The sequence below is a fragment of the Crocodylus siamensis genome, chromosome 9 (genome assembly GCF_052110815.1).
Source record: "Crocodylus siamensis isolate JL-2025a chromosome 9, ASM5211081v1, whole genome shotgun sequence".
In the NCBI taxonomy this organism is placed as follows: domain Eukaryota; kingdom Metazoa; phylum Chordata; order Crocodylia; family Crocodylidae; genus Crocodylus; species Crocodylus siamensis.
The window spans coordinates 39,835,067-39,859,346 of NC_143403.1; the positions used below are offsets into that span (position 1 = coordinate 39,835,067).

General features: G+C 46.6%; 1 protein-coding gene across 1 annotated transcript in view; it reads right to left on the bottom strand.

Moving 5' to 3' along the window:
* Positions 1 to 24,280, bottom strand: part of FA2H (fatty acid 2-hydroxylase) — an 81,413-nt gene that overhangs the window by 16,137 nt on the left and 40,996 nt on the right. Inside the window, exon 2 of the mRNA XM_090063416.1 lies at positions 21,657 to 21,749. Within this exon, the coding sequence (XP_089919542.1) occupies positions 21,657 to 21,749 (93 nt within the window). The remainder of the gene's footprint in view (positions 1 to 21,656; positions 21,750 to 24,280) is intronic.

The window sequence follows — 24,280 nt, forward strand, 5'->3', positions numbered from 1 at the left end:
GGCACTGTTTGTGCCTGCCACTTTAAGATCAGACCCAAACAGCAAGTAGGTGTCTGATTGCAGCAGCCATTTTAGATTCAGGGCTGCCTATATAAGCAGGGCATCTTGTTGCTGGCAGGATAGGCAGCAAAATCATCTGGCTGCAAAGCTGGTAGACCATCCTGCAGGTAAGGGAGGAGCTGTAGGGCATGGCTAGGAGGCTCAAGGTCCTGGGCATGACCAGAACTACACCCTGCCAGGAGTGGGTGGCTTGGTGGGGCTCTCAGTGGTGCGGGAGCCCCCAGGAAATGCCAGGCCAGTTACCACCTTGGTGAAAGGTGGGTTGGGGTGCCTTGACCCCTAGCCCCCAAAACTGGGTGGGTCACTTGCTAATAGGGCCAGAAGGCAGACCCCAGAGATAGTGGGGTTAGAAACTCAGGCCTGATTGAGAGAGTACCCTCAACTGGTCAATGCTGGGGCTGGGGCCAGGACCAGGACTGTCAAAAGGGCCAGGGGCCCACTGCAAAGGACACCCAGAGCTAGGAGGGCCTGGGGTTTCTGACTGGCTTTGGAGGTGAGGCCAGGGCCTGTATGTCCAAAGGTCCTGGGGGAACCATGCCCAAGAAGGAAAAACAGTTTCAGAGAGCTAGACAGCCTGAATGAAGGCAGGATAGGCCACCTGAATGGAAGGATGTTGGAGAGGTCCTGATAAGAGGATTCCGGGGCCCAGTGTGGGGCCGGTGAGACTATGGATGCCATCTGTGGGGCATGGGTTACGGTGTAGGGAAGGTACAGAGCTGCAGATGGCGCCCCCAGGCACTGGGGCAGAAAAATGGGCAGCCTCCTGCCTAATTAAGATTGTTAATTTATTAATAACAAGGCATGGCAGAAGAGAAAGTGGGCGGTTGGCCCAGAAACAGGTGGGCGGGGCAAAGGTAAATCAGCCCCGTTACACCCCTCCTCCCCTTGTCCCTCCATAGGGTTACACAAGTAGGACCAACTGTCTGCCTTCCACCTTGCAAAGTTCCCCTTCAGTAGCCCAGCACAACACAAATGGGTCCACATTTTGTTGCAAGGTAAAATATCCAAATTCAAGTGTAAAAAATACCCGGACCAGGAAGCAGATGTGTTGGATGGTGTCAGAGGTGGCTCCTGTAAGACTGTTTCTGTGGCTTTTCAGAGTTGCCAGTGGGAAACTGGCCAGGTGAATCATACACCTTTTGGCTGCTCAGTACATAATAGAGATGGACACTTCTGCACAGCCCTATTTTGCCAGCTGTTTCGTTTTGACACTGTTTAGACTCATTTCAAGCTTGAAACAGCCTCCAAACAAAACAGGGCTAGTCAAAACGCTTTGAAACTTTCAAGGGTGTACTTGGTAGCCATACTGGTCTGAGACAAAGACATGCAAAAAACTAGGGCTCTTGGTTCCAAAATGTTACTTTTTATTAAACCAACTGGAAAATGGCAAGAAAATTGTCCTTTTCTGCAAGCTTTTGGGATCTTGCCATTTTCCAGTTGGTCTAATAAAAGGTATCATTTTGGAACCAAGAGCCCTAGTTTTTTGCATGTCTTTTTGAATCAGACCAACACAGCTACCAAGTACAACCCTGAAACATGGAAGATGCCGAATTTCAGCCAATTTTTGGATTTTAAACTTCACTGCAGAACAACAAGGAAGTATTTTTTGCCTCCCTGCCTGCCATCTGACACCTCCAGGGAAGGAATTCTGCTTGATCAACACAACAAAGAGCTACTCAACACAGCTCACAAAGATATTCCCATGGACCCAGAGGGACAGACTTCCATCTTCAGCTCCCTCTGCACAAAAATGAAATTTATTTCCTACCTATGGGGACTTCTTTACCATCTTGTAACATCTACACTTTTCCCAGAGCCTGATGAAGAGACTTTAGGGATGATCCTGAAAGCTTGCAGAAAAGGACAATTTTCTTGCCATTTTCCAGTTGGTCTAATAAAAGGTATCATTTTGGAACCAAGAGTTCTAGTTTTTTGTATGTCATGAAAGTTTCAAAACATTTCAAGTTTCAAAGCAGCCAGCCAGGTGGTGGGAGATGGGGGAGAACCAGGGCTGTGATCCCAGCACCACCAGGTGGGGAGTACAGCCCTGGCTCTTGCCACCTCCCGCAACTGGGGTACAGGAAGCTGATCACAGCGTAGGGGAAGAGAACTGAGCCCCGGCTCAGTTCCCATCCCCAGCACTGCGGTCAGGCTGGAGAAGGGAACTGAGCCAGATCAGGCTGGGGAAGGCAACTCAGCCCAGCTGGGCTGACTTCCTTTCCTCAGGCCAATCTAGACCTGGGGAGGGGAACTGAGCAATTCAGCTCAGTTCCCTTCCCCAGTCCCAGGTGACAGCACCGGCTTCCCTCCTTCATCTGGCAGGCAGATCGGGGGCCCTAAGCCCCAGGAGGACTGGCACAGCCCTGGCAGCCCTCCTAGGGTTGGGCCCTCATCTGCCTGCCAGATGAGAGAGGCTATTTCAAACTTCCCTATTATAGCAAATGGGCAAAACAGCCTCACTGTTTTGATGAACTGGAACAGCTGTTTCAACTTGAAATTAAATTTGAAACAATACCCTGTTCCGTCAAAACCTCAACTCAAATCAAAATGGAACAGTGACACGTCACACAGCCCTAATGTACACCATCTCAGAGAAGTCCAAGTCCATAATTTCAAAGAGGATACTGAGAGCAGCAAGGAGCTGCAGCTGAAGGCAGTCCAGGAAGGCATGAAGGCTTCCTCCACCTCCTCTTTGCAGGAAGGTCAGACCAGCAGTACCACTGGATTTCAGAGGCAGACTAAGGTGCCTGTGTCCAGGGCCCCATGCAGCAGTGGCCACAGCAGGTCACCAGTTCTCTTGGAGTTGGGTAGTTTGTTCAGGGTGTGCCAGATCCAATGGGCTTACTCTGGTGTTGCTCTCACTAAGTACCACCTCTAAGTCAAGTCGAGACAAGTGACAAGAACATGAGCATAATGTACTTTGACTGTCCATGTGTACCACACTTTCTGAGATGGGATCTAGAGGCTCATACAACCCCTGCTCTTGGTGGGCAAAGGGAGGGACAGCAAGGTGCTGGGGCCTGCCACACTCATCTTTGTCCACAGCGGGAGAAGCAGGCAGTGATGGAGGGCGGGGGGGGGGGAGCTGTCTAGTAAGCTACTATTAAGGAAGACTTGCCATGCATAGAGGTCATCTTCTAGCACAGCAAGCACATGTGAAGGGAGGGCAGCTTTTACTTTAGCTAAAAGGCAGAGCACAGGCCTATTCAATTGGCCAAAGCCTTGGCTGAGAGCCAAACAGACTGAACTGAGTTTGAATCATAGAATCAAAGACCATACTGAAAAACACAATCCAGTCTGTGGATGATTTCTTTTCCACAATTTCCTATTCAATTTCATTTTAAAGTTTTGTTGTCTAAGAACAACTGTCCTGAGGTCAGCCATGGAATGTACAGGGAGAGTAAAATGCCAAAGACTTGTGCGTCTTTGTGGAATGAATGTCAGGTTGGTGTTCATTCATTCATACATGTCGGGACTAGGGCTGTGTGAAGCTTTGGGTACTGATTCGATTCGGAGGAGACTCGGCCCAATTGGTGGCCGAATCTCTGAATCCAAACCAAATCAGGGGACCAATTAAAAGGTTTGAATTGATTTGAAGCTCTCCAAATCAACTTGGAAAAAAGTCAGAGAGCTTCGGTGATTCGGGCAGTCCCTGCCTGCTGCAGCAGGGGGCTGGACCTGGACTCTGAGCTGGTAAGTAGGGGCCAGAGGAGGAGGATGGTGGAGGGGACCATGGGGGGTTCCCCACCAGTTCCCATCCCCTGCCTGCTCCCCCAGCCACCTGACATTTTACATCAGCCGAATCTCCAAATCAGATTTCGCCAAATCAATTTGGGACAGTGATTCAAATAACCAAATCAAATCACTGTTCCCTGAATCAGCTGAATCCAAAGTGAATACTAGCTGTTTTGCACAGGCCTAGTAGAGATCACCTATCGGTCCAATGTAGATAGATGAAGGACACTCAGCAGCTGATGGCATACTTGACATTGGTAGAAGTACAGGTAAATAACATTCAATGTTTATAAACCATATTGTCTGTTCCTATGATGATATAGTCTGTATTGATGAAGGGGCACAGCAGGCATCTGGGTCTACAGCAAGGCCTGGTGCCTTGGTGAGAACAGGAGTTAGGTCCTGCTGCTAGAGAGACACTGTTTGAGTCCAAAGGGCTGACTAAGCTATGGAGCAGCTAATGTGTCTTAGCTACCTTGAGATGGTTGTCATTTTCCAGGAGGGGTTGGCAGTTAATGATGGATGCTTACAGATATAAAAAAAGAAATAAGCAAAACCCTGTGATTTACTTTCAGCTCAGTGCACAAAGCATGCCTAGAAGAGGCACTGTGTTAGTTTGACCTGGCTCTCCCAAATGGCTTTTTGCTGCTTTTAACTAATAGCTAATTGACACAGTAATCCATCTCTTTTCCCAACAAGATCCCTCCAGGGCTCTGTAGCAGCTAAGCTTATTATAAAATGGTTGTTAGAAACAGAGATGCCAAAGCCCTTTGTTTGGAAGCTGCAGTGGACTCCCAGTGAATGTATGCAGGGTCCTGGGCAGGAACTGGTCAGTGTCACAACAGGGAGTTACAGCTATGCACACTCATTTCCTAGCCTGGAGGCAGGTTAAAATGCTGCTGTGTTGCCCAACCTTTAAGTTGCAAAACCAAGTAGTTTCTACTCTGGTTTGGCTGGGTAAATTTCAGACCTAGATGTCTAAATGGAATCTGTCCCTCCGAAAGAAAAGCAATCAGCATGGACTTGCAAAGTCCTGTCACTCCAAGACGCACAAGTTAGGCACTGCTGTCATACTCCAGAACCTCTTATTTGGGAATGGATGGCTGTGTTGTTCAATTTTTTTTTCCATACTTAAGAAGTTCTTCCACTGTCCTACCCAGTAACATAACTAGGTGTGGGCAAGAGGGGCACTCATCTCTGGCACCAAGTTTGGAGGGGCATCAGAACTGGTCCCCAGCCTGACAGGGTCTGCACCCCAGCAGCAGGAGCAGCCCCATACCTTACCCATGCTGGGAACTCCTGAAGAGTCCCTGGCTGCTGTTGCTGCTTGAAGAGCAACAGCCAGGGTGAGGGTGGGGACAGCATGTGATGGCAGCAGTAGATCAGCCAAGGACCGTTGAGGAGTTCCTAGCATGGGTACATGGGGTAGCCTGCTTCATCCCCTCTACCCTGACTCTCAGAACCCAGGGGCATGTTGCAGCTGGGAAGTTCCTGCCTCAGAGCGCAGGGCTCCAGCTCCAACTTCTACTTTCAGCTGCTTTCCACATACTCTACCTGCCCAGTGGGGTGAGCAGACACTTGCAGGCAGCTGAGTGGGTGGAAAATGGTCAGGAGCTAGAGCCATCCAGTTGCAGCCCCCACCTGGCATGGTGGTGGTGGTAGCAGAGGAGGAACCCCTGGAGGTGGATGGAGCTGAGCCACACCCAGACAGCCACAGCAGCAGCAGTATGAGCAGTCCCACTGGGAAGCTGTGTGTACTGGCCAGGGTCAGGGCCAAGGCCAGGGCCAGGGCCAGGGCTGGTGGACATGTGGCGCTGGCTGCCCTGGGTAGGGTCAGTCCCATGTGGAGAACCAGAGGAGAAGCTGCAGGCCGCAGGGAGGGGTGAGGTGGGCATGGACAGCACCTGCACTGCCTGGGTGAGTTCTGCTACACGCACCCTCTGCCCCCATCACCCCTACCTCCTCACACCCCACACCCCTAGTTCCCAGGATCTAGCGTAAAGGCAGCACCCCACACCCCCCTGCACATCCCCAACATGCAAGAGTAAGACTTTATTTTGAGCTGTTATCTAATTGCCTCTATATACACTACTCAAAAAAACATAGATTAGGAAAAAAATATTTTTTGAAATAAAAATCAAGTATCTCCTATAACATTTTAAGTATACAGTTTGGGGTTTTTTTTAGCTATAATTTGTTAAAATGATATCTTCTAAAAGATTTTAGGAGTATGGCCCTTGACAGCTCACCAAAACTCATGAAGTAGCCCTTTAGCTAAAATAATGGCCCACCCCTGCCTCAGGGGCTGCTGCCTGTGTGACCTTTCCCCTCTTTTCTGGGAATCACTGCCAGTGTTACCACTATGAGGGCCTGGTTTTTCATCTTCCAGACCAATGTTTCCTCAGTAATCTTCCTCCCTACAGTCAGAGCTCTGCATGCTGGGACACAGTCAAGTCATGGATATACACAGGGCCTTACATTTTGCTCTGAAGCATCCACCTTTTCCTCACTTCACATGAATCTGGCAGAGAAGACACTTATGTCACAAAAGGTCAAATACTTCTTCCTCTCCTCTCTGTCAATGCCCCATGCAAGAATGTGGTTCAACTACATTGTTAACTCCACATGAGTTGCAGGGAGGACTCCACAGCTCTGGCTGTCTCATCATTTTATTGAAGGAAGTTTAACACTGTTTTCAATTGGTCGAGCCCATACAACCTTTTCTCTTCCCTGAAGGCCAAAGTACTACAAGGGCCATCAGAGAGCAGGGGAGTTTATTTAGACAAATGCAAAGAGGACATTAGAAGCTGTACAGAGCTATGGTAGGAATGCCCAAAAAAGGGAGAATCTTTGTTATTAGTGGAGAGGAGGCTTTGCTGCCTACTAAGTAAGCAGAATACTTTTGTAAAAACCAAGGGGAGAATGACAGAGAGGGAAAGAAGGACTCCTAGCAGTGGCAATTTCTGTTTGCTTTTAAGTTTATTTATCAGACTTATGCTTCACTTTAGATAAATCACAGCCAGCTCCCCAAGTTTTCAAGATTATTTCTAGCCACAGTATCTGTGCTAAATGTAAGCAATGGGAGTGAGAGCTCTTCACTCACCACCTCCTTAGGTTGCTGGGTGGGGAGTTTCCCCTACTTGTGACCATTCATCCCTGCTTGCCCTTTACATTTTGCCGTACCACTCTGAATAGGAAGTACTGGAATTACAAAGACCTGTAGAAGACAGAAATGCACTTGAAAGCTTATCTAAATCCATTCCAACCATGCAGTTGGTCCAATAAAAGGTATCACTCACAACAATCTTTGCTTCTCACAAAGACCTACCTGTTCTTTGAAGTCTTCCACAACAGTAAGGACTACCAAGTTCAGTGCCCTACTTCCACGTACATCAACCTCCACGCTACATGTAAGCTGGGCAGGATGTATTTTGAGAAGCCAGATATTACCTCTTCAGTTCAGAGCTGCACCAGCAGGTTCTCACAGCCAGAGAGAGACTTCTGCCCTGTTGCTCTAGCTGACTACTTGTTTACCTGGGGATGCTGGGACATTACTACACTTGTCATGAATGGATATTTGAAGTTGTAGGATGCATGTTGTGTGTTGAACAAATCTGTGTCCAGCCCTGGTTATAACAAGGATACATATGTGTACATGGAAACAGAAATACTGTCAGAGTGTGAAAAAAGTCATGTGGAAGTATGGGAAGCTAAGAGAAAATAAAGACGGCCAAAATAAATGTGAATCGGAGGATAAGAGGCATCTCCCTGCAAATGGAGAGGGAACAGTAGGACTATCTGAATAATTCATTTTGAGTTAATGGCCAAGCCACAAATATGTTTTGAGTTCATTCAAATAGTTTTTCATTTTCAGCTCAAATGGGGTGTGGGGAGTGTTTCAGGTCAAAACTAAAATGATTTGGTTCACTCTAAATTACTTGTTTTAGTTTCGGAAGGTGTCTACTACTTTCTTCCCTCAAAGTGAACTTCATTTTAGCACCAAAAATGACTTTGAACTGGAAAGTTGAACTGCTTGGATATTTTTGTAATCTCTCATTTTTTTTGAGCAAAATTATTCAAGTTGGCCAGTATTTTGGTTATCTGATATTTTTAACTGCTGAAAAAAGATTTCCTGAAGAAACATGCTGTTTAGGTCTAGGAGATAAACACAGGAAATTCAGTCAGATTGTGGAGAATTGTTGTGCACACACTTAATGCCTTCAGGAGAAAGCATTAAGACAGGGGTGAGCAAAACGGCAGAGTCCGACCACTGGTCAGATCTATTTCCCAGCAGCCCCTGCCTATGCCATTCTAGCTGGTTTCCACGGAGACCCCAGGAGTGGCGGGACTGTGACAGCACAGGGCGATCATGGCCCTGTGCTCTCAGTCTCCATGGAGAACAGCTCCAGCAGCGCTGGCAGAGCACACAGCTGGGTGGGGAGCTGCATCCAAGGCCAGGGCCCTGCAGAGATGACAGCATGGGCACAGCGTGGCGCAGAGCCACGATCCACGACCTGCACGCCCCTGCCTACAGAACCCACACTTGTTGCAGGGGCATGCGGGCAGTGGATCACGGCTCTGCCCTAGGTCCAGCCCACACTATTGCTGCCACAAGATCCTGGCCCTGGCCCCAGATGCAGCTCCCCGCTGAGCCATGCACCCTGTCAGCAACACTTGGACCAGTCGCCATGGAGACCCTGGGAGCAAGAGGCCATGACGGCCCCATGCTATCACAGCTCTGTCGCTCCTAGGGTCTTCATGGAGACCAGCCAGAGCAGTGCAGGCAGGGGCTGCTGGGGAATGAAGTCCACTGCAGGCCTGATCCACCCCATGGGTCAGACTGCCCACACCAGCATTAAGAAATGTTTGCATACTCCAAATCTCATCAACAATTGTTAACAAAACTAAAACCACACTCACACAGCCTCCAGTCTAGAGCAAAGGCCAGAAACCTATGGCTCACAGGCCAGATCCAGCCCATTAAGCTTTTTGATCCAGCCCATGGACATGGGGCTTTGGCAGCATGTGACAGTGGGGGTCCTCCTGCATCTCCCTGTAGCACAATGTGAAAATTGTGAAGGAGACTTGTTTTGCTCCCTGCTTGGCTGGAGCAGTAGATTCCAGCAAGTGACATTCCGTCTCCCAGGGGGTGGAAAGTGACAAGCACTCTGGGATGCTGGAGGACCGTTCTATGGCTTCTCTCAGAAGAGAACACAGGCAGACATTTGCTCTCCCAGAAGTGATTTAACTCTGGTTGTTTTCCAGTTATTTTTCTCTTGGAGCAAGCATTTTTGCTCTGGGAGAAAATCCTGAATGTCTGCACACCAGTGGTTTCTCCTGGAAGAGTTGCTGCTCTCCTAGAAGAAACTGAATATCTGAATGTAGCCTCAGTTGAATGCATGGAAATTTGTAGACACACTAGACAAAAACCGGTTTCCAAACCTTATAGGTCCCCAAACTAGTTGGTACTGAGCCATATGCCTGCATGGCCCAAAGTATGAAGGGACTAATTGACTAGGCCAAGAGTATATTTGCAATATTTATAGTGGCAGATAGTAATATGGTTCAACAACACGGTACACCAACTGCATTGGAACAGCCAAGCCAATATAATGCCCAGGGTTTTTCTACCTGGTTATGTTAGTTCTTTGGTTTTCTATTATCCTATTGTATTAAGTAGCCTGCTCCTCCTCCTATCCCAGCCCCTAACAGAAATCTCTCTCAATAGACAAGTTGTGAAGTGGCTGAGCCACAAACCAAAAACAATTGGCCAATACACACAAAGAAACTATTAACCCACTGCTCCCTACCACCTGTACATAACTTCTTCCCACACAGGAAACAGACCTGGAAATGACCTCCTAGCAGGAGACTCAACTTTGACCTATAATTACTCATAGCAAATCTCATTCATAACCTTAGAGCAATCCTAAATTTCAGTCCAGGGATTTTTCTTACCCTTACTGCTTTTGCTGAGAGGCTGTTGCAGAAGCTTCACTGTTCACTTGCTTTGGAATCTTTTTTTCTTTGTAGCCGAACTTTATTCGGGGTCTATTCACACCCATTTGTTCATGGGGCAATATTGTTTTTTAGCATCATAGCTCCTCTTCCTGCGTTTTGTTTTTCTCCAATGTATTGCTGTAGGCAGCAATCCTATTTCCTCTCATCTTTCATTTTGCCAAGCTACACAAGTCAAGCTCTTCCCCATCTCCTCTGCTAGGACAGGCTGTCCCCCTGCTCACTGTAGTACAAGAAACTTTCCTCAAATGTGAGTTTATCTTTCTAAAAGATCAGTGACCAGAAGTGTTTTTTGACTGAAGAAATAAGTTATGGCCTGCATAAAACAAAAATGAATTTGTATAGTTCCTCCCATCTCCCCACCCCCAGTCTCAACAGTGACCAGTCTACGGAGCCATTCATAAATGTGCCCCATATGTCCAACTGTTTGACTGGAAGCTCAGGCTCCTCATCTGCCTCCCCCACCGCACATAACAGCTCCTTGACCTCCTCTCAAGAGTAACATCCGTTTTTCTGACCTATTTGTCAAGGTGTTGTTATAAAGGTTTCCTGGCAGTGTGGGAAATGATTCTTTACTTCAACTGATGGATAAACAGCTGGCAGTCCCTTCTCCAAGTCCTAACTAGAGATGCGAAGGCCCAGAAAAAAAACCAGAAACATTCAGGGGAAAGAAGTGCAGGTTTTTTTCCCCCCCAAGGACTTTTTTTGTTTTTTTTCCAAAAAATTGGAAAAACGGAATTTTTTTGGAAAAATTAAAAAGAAAGCCTCTTATGAAATATTTTCTTTTAGAATGATGAATAAAATGTTTAAGACAAGGAGTTCATATATTGCCACCCTTTACTCCCCCAAAATGTATTCCAATAACTATGTAATAGGAAGACTTTTATGCAAGACTACCTACAGTATCAGATCATTACAATTCCTGTACACCGAGAACAAGCAGTACAGTACGATTCTCAAATGCAAGAGCAAGATGCAGGGGGCACTGCCATTTTCACAAGAGAAGGAAGAAGGATTCAGTGCCTTCTTTGCTTGTGGACTTTCTCTATTACTGACTTATGATAGGCTGGTGGATCTGCTCCTGTCCTCCTGACTAGGCCTCAAAGGACAGGGATTGGACACTGCCAGCAGCATCCATTCATTCCTGTAGAGATTAGAAACAAGGAGGTTGTTGCCCTGCTTGCTCAAAAGCCTCTGGAGAGGAGACAGAGCAAGTCTAAAGGTTTTGTCATTGGAAGTAACCTGCCTCCTCCTGGCCCTGTGACCTTGAGATCCAGAGAAATACAGAAGCAGCACAAAGGAGCTGAAAAAAAGTATACTTCTTCATTGAAAGATAAGAGTTTAAATTTCTCTGAATTCAGTATATTAAACTATATTTTAACTGCATTAGTATATTTTCGTAACCTATGTAATTCATAATTGAATTCCTACTAATCTGATGTTCTGTGACAAATCACCCAACCTTAGCAGTGAGGTGAGGTCTGCAAGACAGGGAAGTTGTTCACAGTTAACTCTGAGGCGGCCTCTCCTCCATCCATTACTAAATTTGTACATGCTGTAGCTTAGTGTTTACATATGCAAGCTAGCCACTAAATTACATTTTTCTTTTTTCTCCCTCAGCAAAATGGTGTGACCAACTTCTAGCATATGGAAGCATTTCCACACTGTAAGTGATTCTGAGAAAAATGTGATTCGCAAATACTGTCAAATGAAATATGCATTTCCAAATGCTACCAGGATGACCAAACACATCCTTGTATGTAAGAAGTGTCCTGCAGACATTAAAAAATTCTTCATGGGTGTAAGTGAGGAGAAAGTAGATCATGATGATTGTGCGGGAACAGGTAAATCAGCAGGCTGTGAAGCTTGCTGGGCTGCCCCCTCTGCGGGAATGCCCCCGCCTCGGTGCCGGAAGGCGGAGCAAATACTTACCTGTTATAGGTGTGCGGCAGGAGCCTCCAGCTCAAAAGCCGCGCCGGAGCAGGGAGCGGAAGCGCCGCAATGAGCGGCGGAGACTGGCGAGGAAGCGGAGGGGCGGATGCGCGCCGCCCAAGGCCGGGTTCGCACGTTTTGGGGCAGCGGTAAGGCGCCACTGCGGGGCACGAGCAAGAGGCGGTGACCCACAGCGGTGACGGATCGACTGCAACATGCCGGAGTGTCTGGCTTCGGCGCAAGCAGGGCAAAGGCAAGCCCCAAAAGGGTAAAAGGGATGGATGGACTGTCGGCGGGGCGTTCTCAGCATCGAGCCACGGGGGCGGGCCCAGAGGGCAAGCTGAGGATGCCCATAGAAGAAGGCCCCGGAGAATGAAGCAGGATCCTGCTTGGGGAGAGAGCAGGACTTCAAGTACCGCCGCTTTAGGCAGCAGCAGCAGTCACGTGATCCCTCCATCACGTCTCGTGAGGTTTGGACTCACACGAGAAGAGGGAGCCTTAGAGGGATTCCTGCTGCGGAGGCACGGTCGAGGGTGTAGGGGTGGAGGAGCCCTCACCAGCTCCCCGATGGACACAAGGTCTCATTTCCGGACATGTATGCGCCAGACAGTCCATCTGAACCAGGAATCATCAAAGTCGTGGCAGGCGAGTTCGGGGCATGTAGCCCGGAGGGTGACAGTCTTGTAACCTGAGGGAGACCTTTCGACCGAGCAGGACACTTCGGTAAAATACACTTTTTCACAATGATGAAAGTACAAGTAGCTCTTTCCAACATCCTTGATCCAGAAGTCGTCCTACTGCTGCTGCTTCTATAACATCAGCATCACAAAGGGTTGCCCAATCAACATTCTCAAGTCACCAAATATTGCAACCAACTCTATACAAAATACTCTCAATAGATTTATTTCTAGACAAGATGACACCTGAAGATCAGGAAAAAATTGACCAAGCTCTTGCAAGAGCAATATAATTTTCTGGGGTACCATTGTCAATAACTGAAAATGCATACTGGTAGGAAGCTTTTAAATTACTAAGACCATTATACTGTTTGCCCAGCAGACATTATCTGAACAAGTCTCTTTTAGAGTCAGAATATGAACGTGTAATGTAATCCAAGGAAAAAAATCAGTGAAGCACTGTGTCTTGCAGTACTTGCAGGTGGATGGACAAATGTGTAGGGAGGAGGAATCATAAACTTTGTGATAACAACACCTCCACCACTGTTTTACAGAAGCACTGAAATAGGAGAGAACAGGCATACTGCAGAGTATATCAGCAGTAAAATATGTGAAGTCCTACAGAAGACTGGGAGTGGTAAGTTATTTGCTTTGCTGACTGGCAAAGCAAGTAACATGAAAGCAGCATGGGAGATCATAAAGGATAAATATCCATGTACTAGAGCAATAGGATGTACATCTCATAAGCTAAGCTTGCTTCTTAATGACATCATGAAGTTGGACGCTCTGCAAAAGATCTATAGAAGAGCAAAAGAAGTTATAAAACATGTAAAAGCTACTCATACTGTAACTGCAGTCTTTAAGAAGCAGAAAGAAAAGAATGCAAAGAATAAAATAGTGACACTCAAACTGTAGTAAAACTAGATGGGGTGGAGTGGTGATCTCATTTGAAAGTTTATTAAAAAACAAAGAAGCTCTTCAAGAAACAGTAAAAACTGAGGAGTTTAAAGCACCCAAAAGCATAAGAAACACTGTACTTAATGAGGATGTCTTCTGGGTTCAGCTGCAGAACTCCCTGAAGATTTTAAAGCCAATTTCTTCAGCAATCACTGCATCTGGATCAGACAGTGCACTTTTGTCAGACATTCCTTATCAAATGGCCCAGATAAGTGTCTCAAAAACCAGTTGATTTTAAGTGCATCTCTGCTTACAAGTACAGAAGAAAGAAAGGTGAAAGACTTTATTAACAGACGGGAAGAATTTTGTTGCCAATCAATTCATGCTGCTGCAAATCTCTTGGATCCAAGATTCAAAGGCAGAAATGTTAGTGATGATAGCACTGCTACTGCATTTGACTGGATTACAAAACAAGCAACACACTTAGGACTTGATGTTGGAAAGGTACTTTCAAATATTGCAGACTACTGAACATCTTCAGGTATTTGGTCCAGGAATGCAGTCTGGGACTCTGCCAAGCATATCCCTCCTGCGACATGGTGGCAAGGCCTTTGCACGACACAGCCTCTGACTCTTCTTGCTGCTTGCCTGCTTCATATTCCTCCATCTTCTGCAGCATGTGAAAGAAACTTGTCTGTTTGGAAATACTCTTACCAAATCAAGAAATAAACTAACATGTGAAACTGTAGAGGAGCTTGTCTCAATCTGGGCAAAACTTCAGTTTCTAGAGGTCCATGAAGTTGACAAAAATGAAGGATCAGGAAAATCAGTAGCAGCAGAAACTGCTGATAGTGATAGCTCAGAAAATGAGACTGATTAGACAAAGGTTCATGTAGCAAAATTTGTATTCAGTGTAACTTGCGTTTTTTTCCCCCTTTTGTTCCTCAGTTCTTTTTTTAAAATGAGTGCTTTCTGTATCTGCTTGACACTGTGGAGAAAACTAAGTACAGAATACATAACAACTTTCTTTGTTTTACTATAATGATGATGGTTTCTTCTATTTTCAACTTTAATTTTTGCCTGCTTCTCATAAACTGGCAAAAACTAAGAGATGCTAGGTTCCTTAGAGTTCAGCAGCTTGTAGCTCCATTTATAACAAAAATTAAAAACATTTCAAAGTAAATTCAATTAGTAAATTTGTAATTATTGTCTAAATAAACTACGTTATATTTATTAAATTAGAAGTAAACATGATAATTTTAGGAGCAAACAAAGTTATACATAATACATTTTATGTCCTTAAAGTAGCAAAGTGAATTTAGAGCTGTCAAGGGTGCTAAGAAAATAAGTATTGCTTGTATTTCAATTTTCTCCAAAATGTCCGTTTTTTTCCGGAAAAAAACCAGAAAGAAACCAGTTTTTTTCCATGGCTTCAAAATTTTTGGAAAGTTTACATCTCTGTTCTAACAGGGTGCTCACAGCTTCCCCAGCTAGCTTGAAATCCTGGTAGGAACAGGGAGGAAAAAACAAGTGAACCATGCAGAGACAGAAGTTACTGGCCTTATTTAAAGACAATATAGACAAAAGCTCTGTTCTTTTTAGGGCAGCAGGAGGGTAAGCTGCAGAAGGAAACTTCTGTTTTCCCCTTCAGGACCAGAAAAGGATACAGCTACTAAGCATTTTTGGGTGTGTTTAAACCCCCCAGACAGAGACACATAGTCCACTAAGTGCCACTGCTGTGCCAAAGTATTGAATACATACACCACCTATCTGGAAGGACATGTTAGGTGACACTTTGTTTGATCTCTCTGTCTCTCTCAGAAAACCCACATTATTTGGATTTGACTTACCGGATAAAAGCACTTTTAAAAATTAAAAGCACTTAATTTAATTTTGAAACCAAAAGACGAAATGTTAAGAGCAGAATGTTTTGACAACTTCAGAAAGTGATATTATCAAAATTTGAACTTGCAACCTTTGCATTTTGATAAAAATAGGTTTTTGTTGCAAATCTGTCATTGAAACATTTTGAAGTAGATGTATTTGTACCATCCGTGGGGCACTCTGGTCCATATGTCCAAGTGAGTCTGCAGAGATGCAGTCTTGTCTCTGTCCTTTTGAAACATGAAGTCTGTTCCCACCTGTGCAACTGGCTGATTGATCCTCAGCAAGGAAAACAGCCATATTACATATATTTTTAAATTGGTCTGAACATTGTTCCTGGGATGGCAAAGGGGAAATGTCACTCTACATGTAGTAGGGGAGGATCACTTAAAATTTACCATAGTTGTTCATTGCTGTTTGCACTAGAGAAGGCATTTCAGGTGTCTGTGGGCTCAAAGCAAACTGAGTGCCTAAGGCAGAGGAGTCACGTTATTTATGTAAAGTAAAAAAGAAATAACAAAGACAACACGTTGTCTGCTCTGGGTACAGTGTGCTACTGCCAATGAAATCACGCCCTACTTGTTACCCTTGCCTTATATATGCACTGTCATCCAGGTGTGGTGAACTGATCCATCCATTCTCTGAGGGAGGGCAGGGCAAGTTGACTCAGTTATGCACACTTAATTACTACCAATCTGAGATAATACTCATTGCAAACAGTACTAGCAGCTTCAGTTGTCAGAAACTTCTGTAAAATTGCATGGTGCCAGAAAACAGCCAGAGGCTGCTATCCTGCTTTTGCTAACCAGAGCGCTGTGAATATTTAAGTCCTAGTGAAATACTTAGTAATGTCACAAAAGTCAAGGTGAACAGGACATGGCCACCTGCCAAAGGTACATTATCACCTCTGCAGCAGCTGACTTTGGAGTAGGTGGTTGTGGAGGAGAGGAAGCTAACTGTATATTAACCACATGCTTATCAAAAGAAAGAATAGCCGTACCTGTGCACGACTCGATTGTTACTTGGCTAGGTTAGCTATTCTTCACTATACATCCTATAAATTTCATAGGCACACATTCCCAGTGGTAATGCTGGTATGCAACATGAAGGAATACTTTGCATGGTAAAGGTTACTTCCTTGGAGGACAGGAAATGTGCATACTGCTGAGGAGAAAAATCATGGCCACCATTCCCTTGCCTATCTAACTAGCCTCTAGCAGTCAAACCTGAGTTACATACAAGCCATCTTGAACTCTGTCTGCAACACTTTGGGTACAGAGAACCTAGAGGAAACAAGCTAGAGGAACTGGCCCTCCCACTAAGCAAAAAGCAATATGATCTCGTAGAGATTAGGGAGACCTGGTGGGACTCCACCAATGCCTGGACCACAAGCATAGCGGGATATACCCTGTATAGGAGGGATTATGTTGGGAAGAAAGGCAGAGAAGTTGCCCTTTATGTGAAGGAACATTACAACCTCCTTAGAAGTGAAGACTGGAAACAAAGAAGGGTGACTTGAGACCCTCTCAGTCAAGATATGGAGAAAGCACAGGGAAGGGGATTTGACCGTAGGAGTTTATTACAGACAGAACTGTCTGTAATAAACTCAGTTAGGAGTTAGGAATGTGCGGGACCCAGAGCATATCAGCCTGTGCGGGGCCCAGGAGTGGGGTGCATAAGTGGAGGAAGAAAAAATAAATTTGCAGGGGCTGAACTCCCTCCTCAATGAAAAGTCTGTGGGGGGAGGGGAAAGCGGCATTGCCAGTGCCATGCCAGTCCTGGCTGCACCAGCCCCAACCCTGGCCCCAGCCCCAGCCCTGGCTGCATCCTGGCCCTGGCCGCACTAGTCCCAGCCCTGGCTCCGGCTGGCTCCTGGCCTTGGCTGCCTCCCTGCCCCAGACCCAGATGCGCACCACCCGAGGGGGGCCAGAGCCAGGAGCTGGAGCAGAGCCGGCCTTGGCTGCACCGCTGGGCTGGAGAGCTCCTTGCCTCCATGCCTCCCTGCTGCCGCAGCTTTGAAAGCAGCGGGGGCAGTCATGTACATCCTGTCACTGGGTTAGCCAGGCAGCAAGGCACATGGCGCTGTACCTGTGGCCTGCCTGCCCTGTGCAAAGATTGGGGGCCACATGCTCCCCTGCCCCCTTGGCTGCCTGGCGCCATGCTTCTGGAGAGGCCGCCGGGCTCAGATTGCCTTATGACCTGGCCTGGCTGGAGCCTGATTCCCCGAAACTAGAGCCCCGGCCAGGCCAGTCGTGGGACAATCACAGCCCAGTGCCTTGTCCATGGGCACAGCGCAGGGAAGTCAGGAGGGGGGTGGAACTCCCACCTCCCCTTAGCTCCCCATGGTGCATGCAGCAGTGGGAGATGCCCGCCCATGCCCCTGGATGAACCGCTGGGCTCCAATTTTTCTACAACCTGGCCCGGCCAAGGCCCCAGCCACGGTGAATGGGGCCCCAGCCGGGCCAGGTCATGGGACAATCCCCATTGTGCTGCAGGGAGGGGGCAAGGGTGAATGATTCACCCTTTCCCTACCCCACTCTCCTCCTCACTGTAAGTGTCTCAATCTGCTCACCTCCTTCCCCAAGCCCAGGGCGGTAAAAATTAAAAGAAACTTACCTGGCTGCGTGCAGCTGGGCCGGCTGTGGTACTGGCTGTGAGTGAAGGGTAGCTGAGCATCCCGCCCCTCCCCACCACTGCAGGAGCCCGAACATGGCATAGGGCTATGCCTGCTGCTGCCCTCCGTTTGGGGTGGCTGAACCCCACTAAACCCCGCTTCCACCACCAATGGCACATGGTAGCTGTGGTGGGGCCTGTATGGCGTTGTCCATGGGGCCTGGGGCAGTCACCCCGATTTGCCTCCCAATGGGACAGCCTTGATGACAGACCTCCAAACCAAGAGTAACAGGTCGATCAGGAATTCTCTGGAGAACCAGCAGAGGCTGCATGTTCTCGGAGCATGGTCATCATGGAGTGACTTCAATTACCCAGACATCTTTTGGGATGAGCCCTCAGACAGATCTGATCACTCACAAAGCTTCCTCACTTGCATTGAGGAGCTCTATCTATCTCAAGAAGTCTATGGAACAACCAGGGGCAAGGCACTCCTAGACTTGGTTTTGGCCAAAGGGAACGAACTACTGAGCAACCTGAGGACTGAAGGGAAACTGGGCAACAGTGACCATGAAATGTTCACTTTCTCCATTGACTGTAAGTCAGGGAAATTGGCCAGTAGGAAAGAAATCTTTGATTTTAGGAAAGCTAACTTCCACAAGCTTAGGAGTTTGGTTGGTGAGGCCCTGTGGGGCCATGGTCTGATGAGGAAGGGAGTACAAGTAGAAACTATCCTAAAAATTCTAAGGAAGTCCATTCCCTTTCATAAGAAAGGCAACAAAAGGGCTGGGAGACCCTCCTGGCTCAATAAGGAAGTCATGGACCTCCTGAAATTAAAATGAGAAGCCTACAAGTGATGGAAGTCAGAAATAACTACCCATGAGGAGTACTCAGCATCAGCCCACACCTGTAGGGAGCGGATCAGGACAGCAAAGGCACAAACCAAATACAAACTGGCAACAGAATCAAGGACAACAAAAAGTCTTTCTTTAGATATACAGAAAGTTGGAGAAAAAATAAGGGAAGCATAGGGTCCCTGATGAATGAAATGGGATGGCTGATAACCTACATTCAGGACAAAACGGAATTCCTAAATGAATACTTCACATAGGTATTCAAGCAGTCAAAGGGTGTTAGCCTGCTTGACAGGATATAGGATGATTATGGCGGGAGTTACCACCCTCCCATATTTGGTGTAGATCCTGTAGGGGAGCACCTACAAAGGCTAAATATCTACAGGTCAGCAGGGTCAGATGAACTACATCCAAGAGTGGTAAAAGAACTGGCTGATGTCATCATGCGACCTATCGCTAAGTTATCTGAAAACTTGTGGTGCTCAGGACAGGTCCCAGAAGACTGGAAGAAGCCAGTGTGGCCTATCTTTAAGAAAGGGAGAAAGGAGGACCCAGGAAATTATAGGCCAACTAGTTTGACCTCAATCTCTGGTACAATCCTGGAGAAAATTATCAAAGAATCCATTGCTGACAAGCTAACAGAAGGCATTATTCTGAAGGATAGCCAACATGGCTTCATTTTGGGCAGGTCATGCCAGACCAATCTCATATCCTTCTATAGTCATGTAACTTGCCACCTGGATAGGAAAAATGAGGTTGATGTCATATACTTCAACTTCACAAAGACCTTTGATCTGGTCTCCCACAATGTCCTCATGGTAAAATTGGAAAAATGCAACATTGACTACTTTATGGTCCGGTGGCTAGGTAACTGGCTCTGATGTAGGACCCAGAGAGTACTGATAGACTGAGTCATCATGGGGGAAGATGACCAGTAGCATCCTTCAGGGTTCAGTACTTGGACTGGTGCTTTTCAATATGTTTATCAATGATTTGGATTCAGGTATTAAAAGCTAACTGGCAAAGTTCACTGACGACACCAAACTATGGGCGAGCGTGGTAGCACCCAAAGACAGGCTGGCCATACAGGCTGACCTGGACAGGCTTGCAACATGGGCACATATCAACCTGATTTCATTTAATATGGAGAAATGTAAAGTGTTCCATCTGAGGAGAAATAATCTGCAGCACACTTATAGGCTTGGCAGTGCTACACTTGCCAGCATAACAAATGAACGAGACCTGGTTGTCGTGATAGACAACAAAATGAACATAAGCCACGAATGTGATGCCATAGCTGGCAGAACTAAGCAAACACTGGCATGCATCTACTGAGGCATCTCGAGCAAGGCTAAGGATGTAATCCTCCTGCTCTACTTGGCTTTGGTGAGACCGCAGCTGGAGTACTGCATCCAGTTCTGGGCGCTGCACTTCAGGAAGGATGTGGAGAAGCTTGAGAGAGTCCAAAGAAGGGCCATATGCATGATCACAGGCCTAGAGACCAGGTCATACGAGGAGAGGCTGAAAGACTTGGGACTGATCAGCCTGGAGAAGAGAAGACTCAGAGGGGACTTGGTGGCAGCCTATAAGTATATTGGGACATACATCAGGGTCTGGAGGAACATCTATTCACCAAGGCCCCCCAGGGGAGGACAAGAAATAATTGGCACAAACTGATTGAAGATCGCTTCAGACTGAACATAAGGAAAAACTTCTTTACAAGTCAAGTGCCAAGGGTTTGGAACAGGCTCTCCCCCAGAAGTGGTACAATCACCTACCCTGGTGATCTTCAAATAGTGTCTTGATACCTACTAGGCCTATGCGAAGCTTTGGTCGCTGATTCAATTTGGCAGAGATTTGGCTCGATTTGATGGCCGAATCTGCAATTCCGAATTGAATCAGGAGACCCTTTAATCTCTCCGAACAGAATCGGAACCCTCCACATTGGTTCGGAGAGATTTGGTGATTCGAACACAGACACAGCTTTAAATGTTTTTTCTACATACCTCTAGGTACCAGGCGGCTCATCAACACTGCAATGGTGGGGCAGATGAAGCATCCCACAGGAGCACAGGGGGCTCCCCAGCACACTCAGCAGCAGACCCGGAAGTGGACCAAAAACCCCCTAGGGAGCATGTGGGAGGCTCCTCCACACCCCTCTCCAGCTTGGTGACTGGTGCCTCCTGGGTCTGGGGTGGCACCCGGGGTCCCTCTGTGGCTGATCGCTAAGCCGGGGGGTGGGGGGAGGGCCCAGTGGTCCCAGAAGTGGTCTTCACCAAGCATGCACCCCCCCACACTACTGTGGGATGTTCCATTCACCCCAGCATCACAGTGTTCATAAGCTGCCTCATAGTACCTTGAGGTATGTAGAAAAAACATTTAAAGCTGTGTCTATGGCTGAATCACTGATTCTTCAGCATCGAATCTTCAGATTTAGATTCAGCCAAATCAAATCAGGGACAGCAATCTGAATCAATGAATTGAATCACTGTCCCTGATTTGGGCCAAACCCGAACTGAATAGGGCCAGTTTTGCATACCCCTAATGCCTACCTTGCTGGGGTCATCTTATCCCTGCAGTCTTTCCTGCCCAAGTGCGGGCGGGTTGAACCTGATGATCTGCAAGGTCCCTTCCAGCCCCAAACATCTATGAAACTATGAAACATTTTTCCCCTTTCCAAGAAAGAAAAGTTACTACGTGCATAAATTTCATCAGTGTCTACTGTTGTTTGTCTCTTTACAAATGTTACTGATTGCAAATTCAATCTAGACTCCTTACTGTAGCCCTGGCTCATCTATTAAAAAAATCTACTCTTCTATCTTGTCTTTATTTGGAACATCTCATTTGTTAGAGATGAGGAGGTTTCCACAAATATAGAAATGAGATTATATTAGTCTTGAAATAGCTGAGCAAAATATTAGCATTTGAGAAGCCACTGCACTTCCACAACACCATACACTTCGAAACCAGCCACCTGGTTTTTTTTCACCTTGTCTGGATCTACTGTTTTACATCTAGGATCCATCCAATGGTTTGTCGTCTGATTTATGGTGTCCACCGGTCTCTCCCTCTCCAGGAGGCTCTGAAGACAGAAAATAAAGAAAGATTAATCCAGCTTATCTCCAGTGGTATGGACACACACAACAACTGAACTGTTCTTAAATGTCACTAACTGGGAACAACACAATTTTCATAGATCAGAGGTGTACATGCATACAGGGCCCTAGCATTCCAGGTAGAACAGTCACCTTTTAGGTGTTTAAGTACTGTGGCTCCAACACCAGGGAGTTGTGAACAAGTAACACAGCCCAGCATGCCTCACAGTTGGTAAGTTTGGGTCACCCACCCCACTTTGAAAAAACCAGGGGGTGAGTGACCAGTGGCTGAGGGCATTTTCATTTTTCTGTTTTCTCTTCCCTCCTAAAGATGAATTTACTGTATTTACTTGAAACCTCTAAGGTGAGCTTTCTTTTCCCATTTAACATGTCTTAGAATTGAGTACAAGGGTGCTGCGGGGGACCGGTGGCTACTGTTGCTTAGGTTCCAGCCCCTACTCGGGGTCAGGGCCATAGCCCCCCCACCCTCCCACAACCTGCAATCTCCACCTTGCAGTAGCCTCTGCTCCCCTGCCTCCCCAGCTCCCTCTCCCTCCCCTCCCCCCAACATGGCTGCTGTCTGGGGCTGGGCTGGGACCACATTCAGTGTCCTAGGCTAAAACAGGGACAAAGCCTGCTGGTGCAGAGCAACAGTAAAGGCGGGGGGAGAGCAGAAGCAGAGGGAAAAGGGTCGATACCTGTCCTCCTACAGCAGTGGGGGAATGAATTAATAAAGATGACTCTCCAATAATTTGATTCTATACATGAAAAATCATAACATTTACAAATGTTTTATGTATAGAATCAAATTATTATGGGGTGATCTTAAAATTCAGGGTCATCTTAGATTTGAGTAAATGTGGTATTAAAGCTTCAATAGGCTGCAGTTGACGAAAGTCTGCAGCACGCTTGCCTGACTGGTGCAGAGCGCTTGGAGCCAGAGCTGGACTTTGGGGTAGGTGATGTGGGTGACCATGCAGGGTGCCATGGTCAGAGGTTGCCCCACACACACAGCAGCACCTAGCCCCACCAAGTCAACGGCGCTGTTGCACACTAAGGCAGGATGGCAGGGGAACAATGCACAATTTGGTGGGGAGGCAGAGGCACCTGCACTGCCCAGCCCACCAACCCACCTCCAGCCACTGCTCAGGAGTGGGGCCAGGCAGTGTGGCTATGATGTATGGGCTTACTTTGTCAGCTATGCGTTTTAGTTGTATTGCTAACATTTGCACATAAGCCCATTAGAGAGGATTCTCACACAGTTAACACACCAGATTTCCTGTGTGTTGGGAAAGCACCACTTTAGTGGAACTTACCAACAGCAAAAACAGTACAATGCTAGACTAGTGGAAAAATTCTCAGGAGTGACATATATTTTAAAAATCTGCCCAGTCACTGTCTGATACCCCACACTGAACAAAAGTTTGCACAGAGAAAAGCCCAGGACTAATGGCTTTGGTAAATGTGGTGTTTTCATGCTTTTAAAAGTTGGCCATTTAAGAGAAGCCAGATTTTCAGGAAATGAATGTCTGGTACCTTTTGAAAGTAGTCTCCTTAAGACATCTCAAAAGCTGAGCTCAGACAAACCAAAACGCAAACGAACTTCCCAACCTGCCTCCTTAACTGTCTGGAGAAATCTTTAGAAAATGGACTTTTGACTGTGTGGCACAAGCAACCTGAAAACCTTCAGAGGGCAGTAGGCTGTGTTTTGAACATGCTTACTGGAGCAGTACAGCATCACCTTCTACTTTACAGGTACAATTTTATTGTGCAAAAGAAAAATATTCCTAACTCAACCTGGACAGAATGCTGGTTACTTGGGCCTAAAGAGTTGGCAGTTTTGAATTTTTTTTCCCCCCCTATTCTAAACTGCTAGATACAGAAAACTCCAAAGTTTTATGAGCAGCAAAAGATTCTGAGAAGAGGGAAGGCAAGTGAAATTGTTTCACAATTCCAACAAAGATTTAAACTAAAGAACAAAAAAGGGGGGGGGGTTATTTCAGAAGTATCAAAAATGTTTTAACAGGTTCAAAACTTGATACTATTTGTGTAAGAAACTTGTAGTAGAAGGGCTGAGTCTCTGCTTTCTAGGACTTAGCTGGCCCAGCTGGCTTCTAAAAGAGCCCTTGTCTGGCCACCTCATTGGCTTTGTCTCCTCTCCTTATTTCAAAGGAGCATCCTGACACTTTACTTTGAAAACACCAAGATTCAGGTCTACAAGCAGCTCCCAACCCATTTGCATCCCCTTGCCTTTTCTCCTGGTACCTTCCCCATTTCCTGGTTTTGGTCTCCTGACCCTGCCTTTTATCCCAACTTCCTGACTTCAGTTCTTGCCACTGGCTGGTCTCTCTACTTCCTACATTAGCACCTGACTTCACTTTCCTCTTGGTTTCCAGTTTTTGGCTCTAGAACACTGGCTTCATGTGTTGACTACATACCTCTAGTTCCTGCCCTCAGCCCAGGTATCTCAGACTCTCCTCTTAACTTGCCACTCTAGCTACTGACTCAGGAACTACTG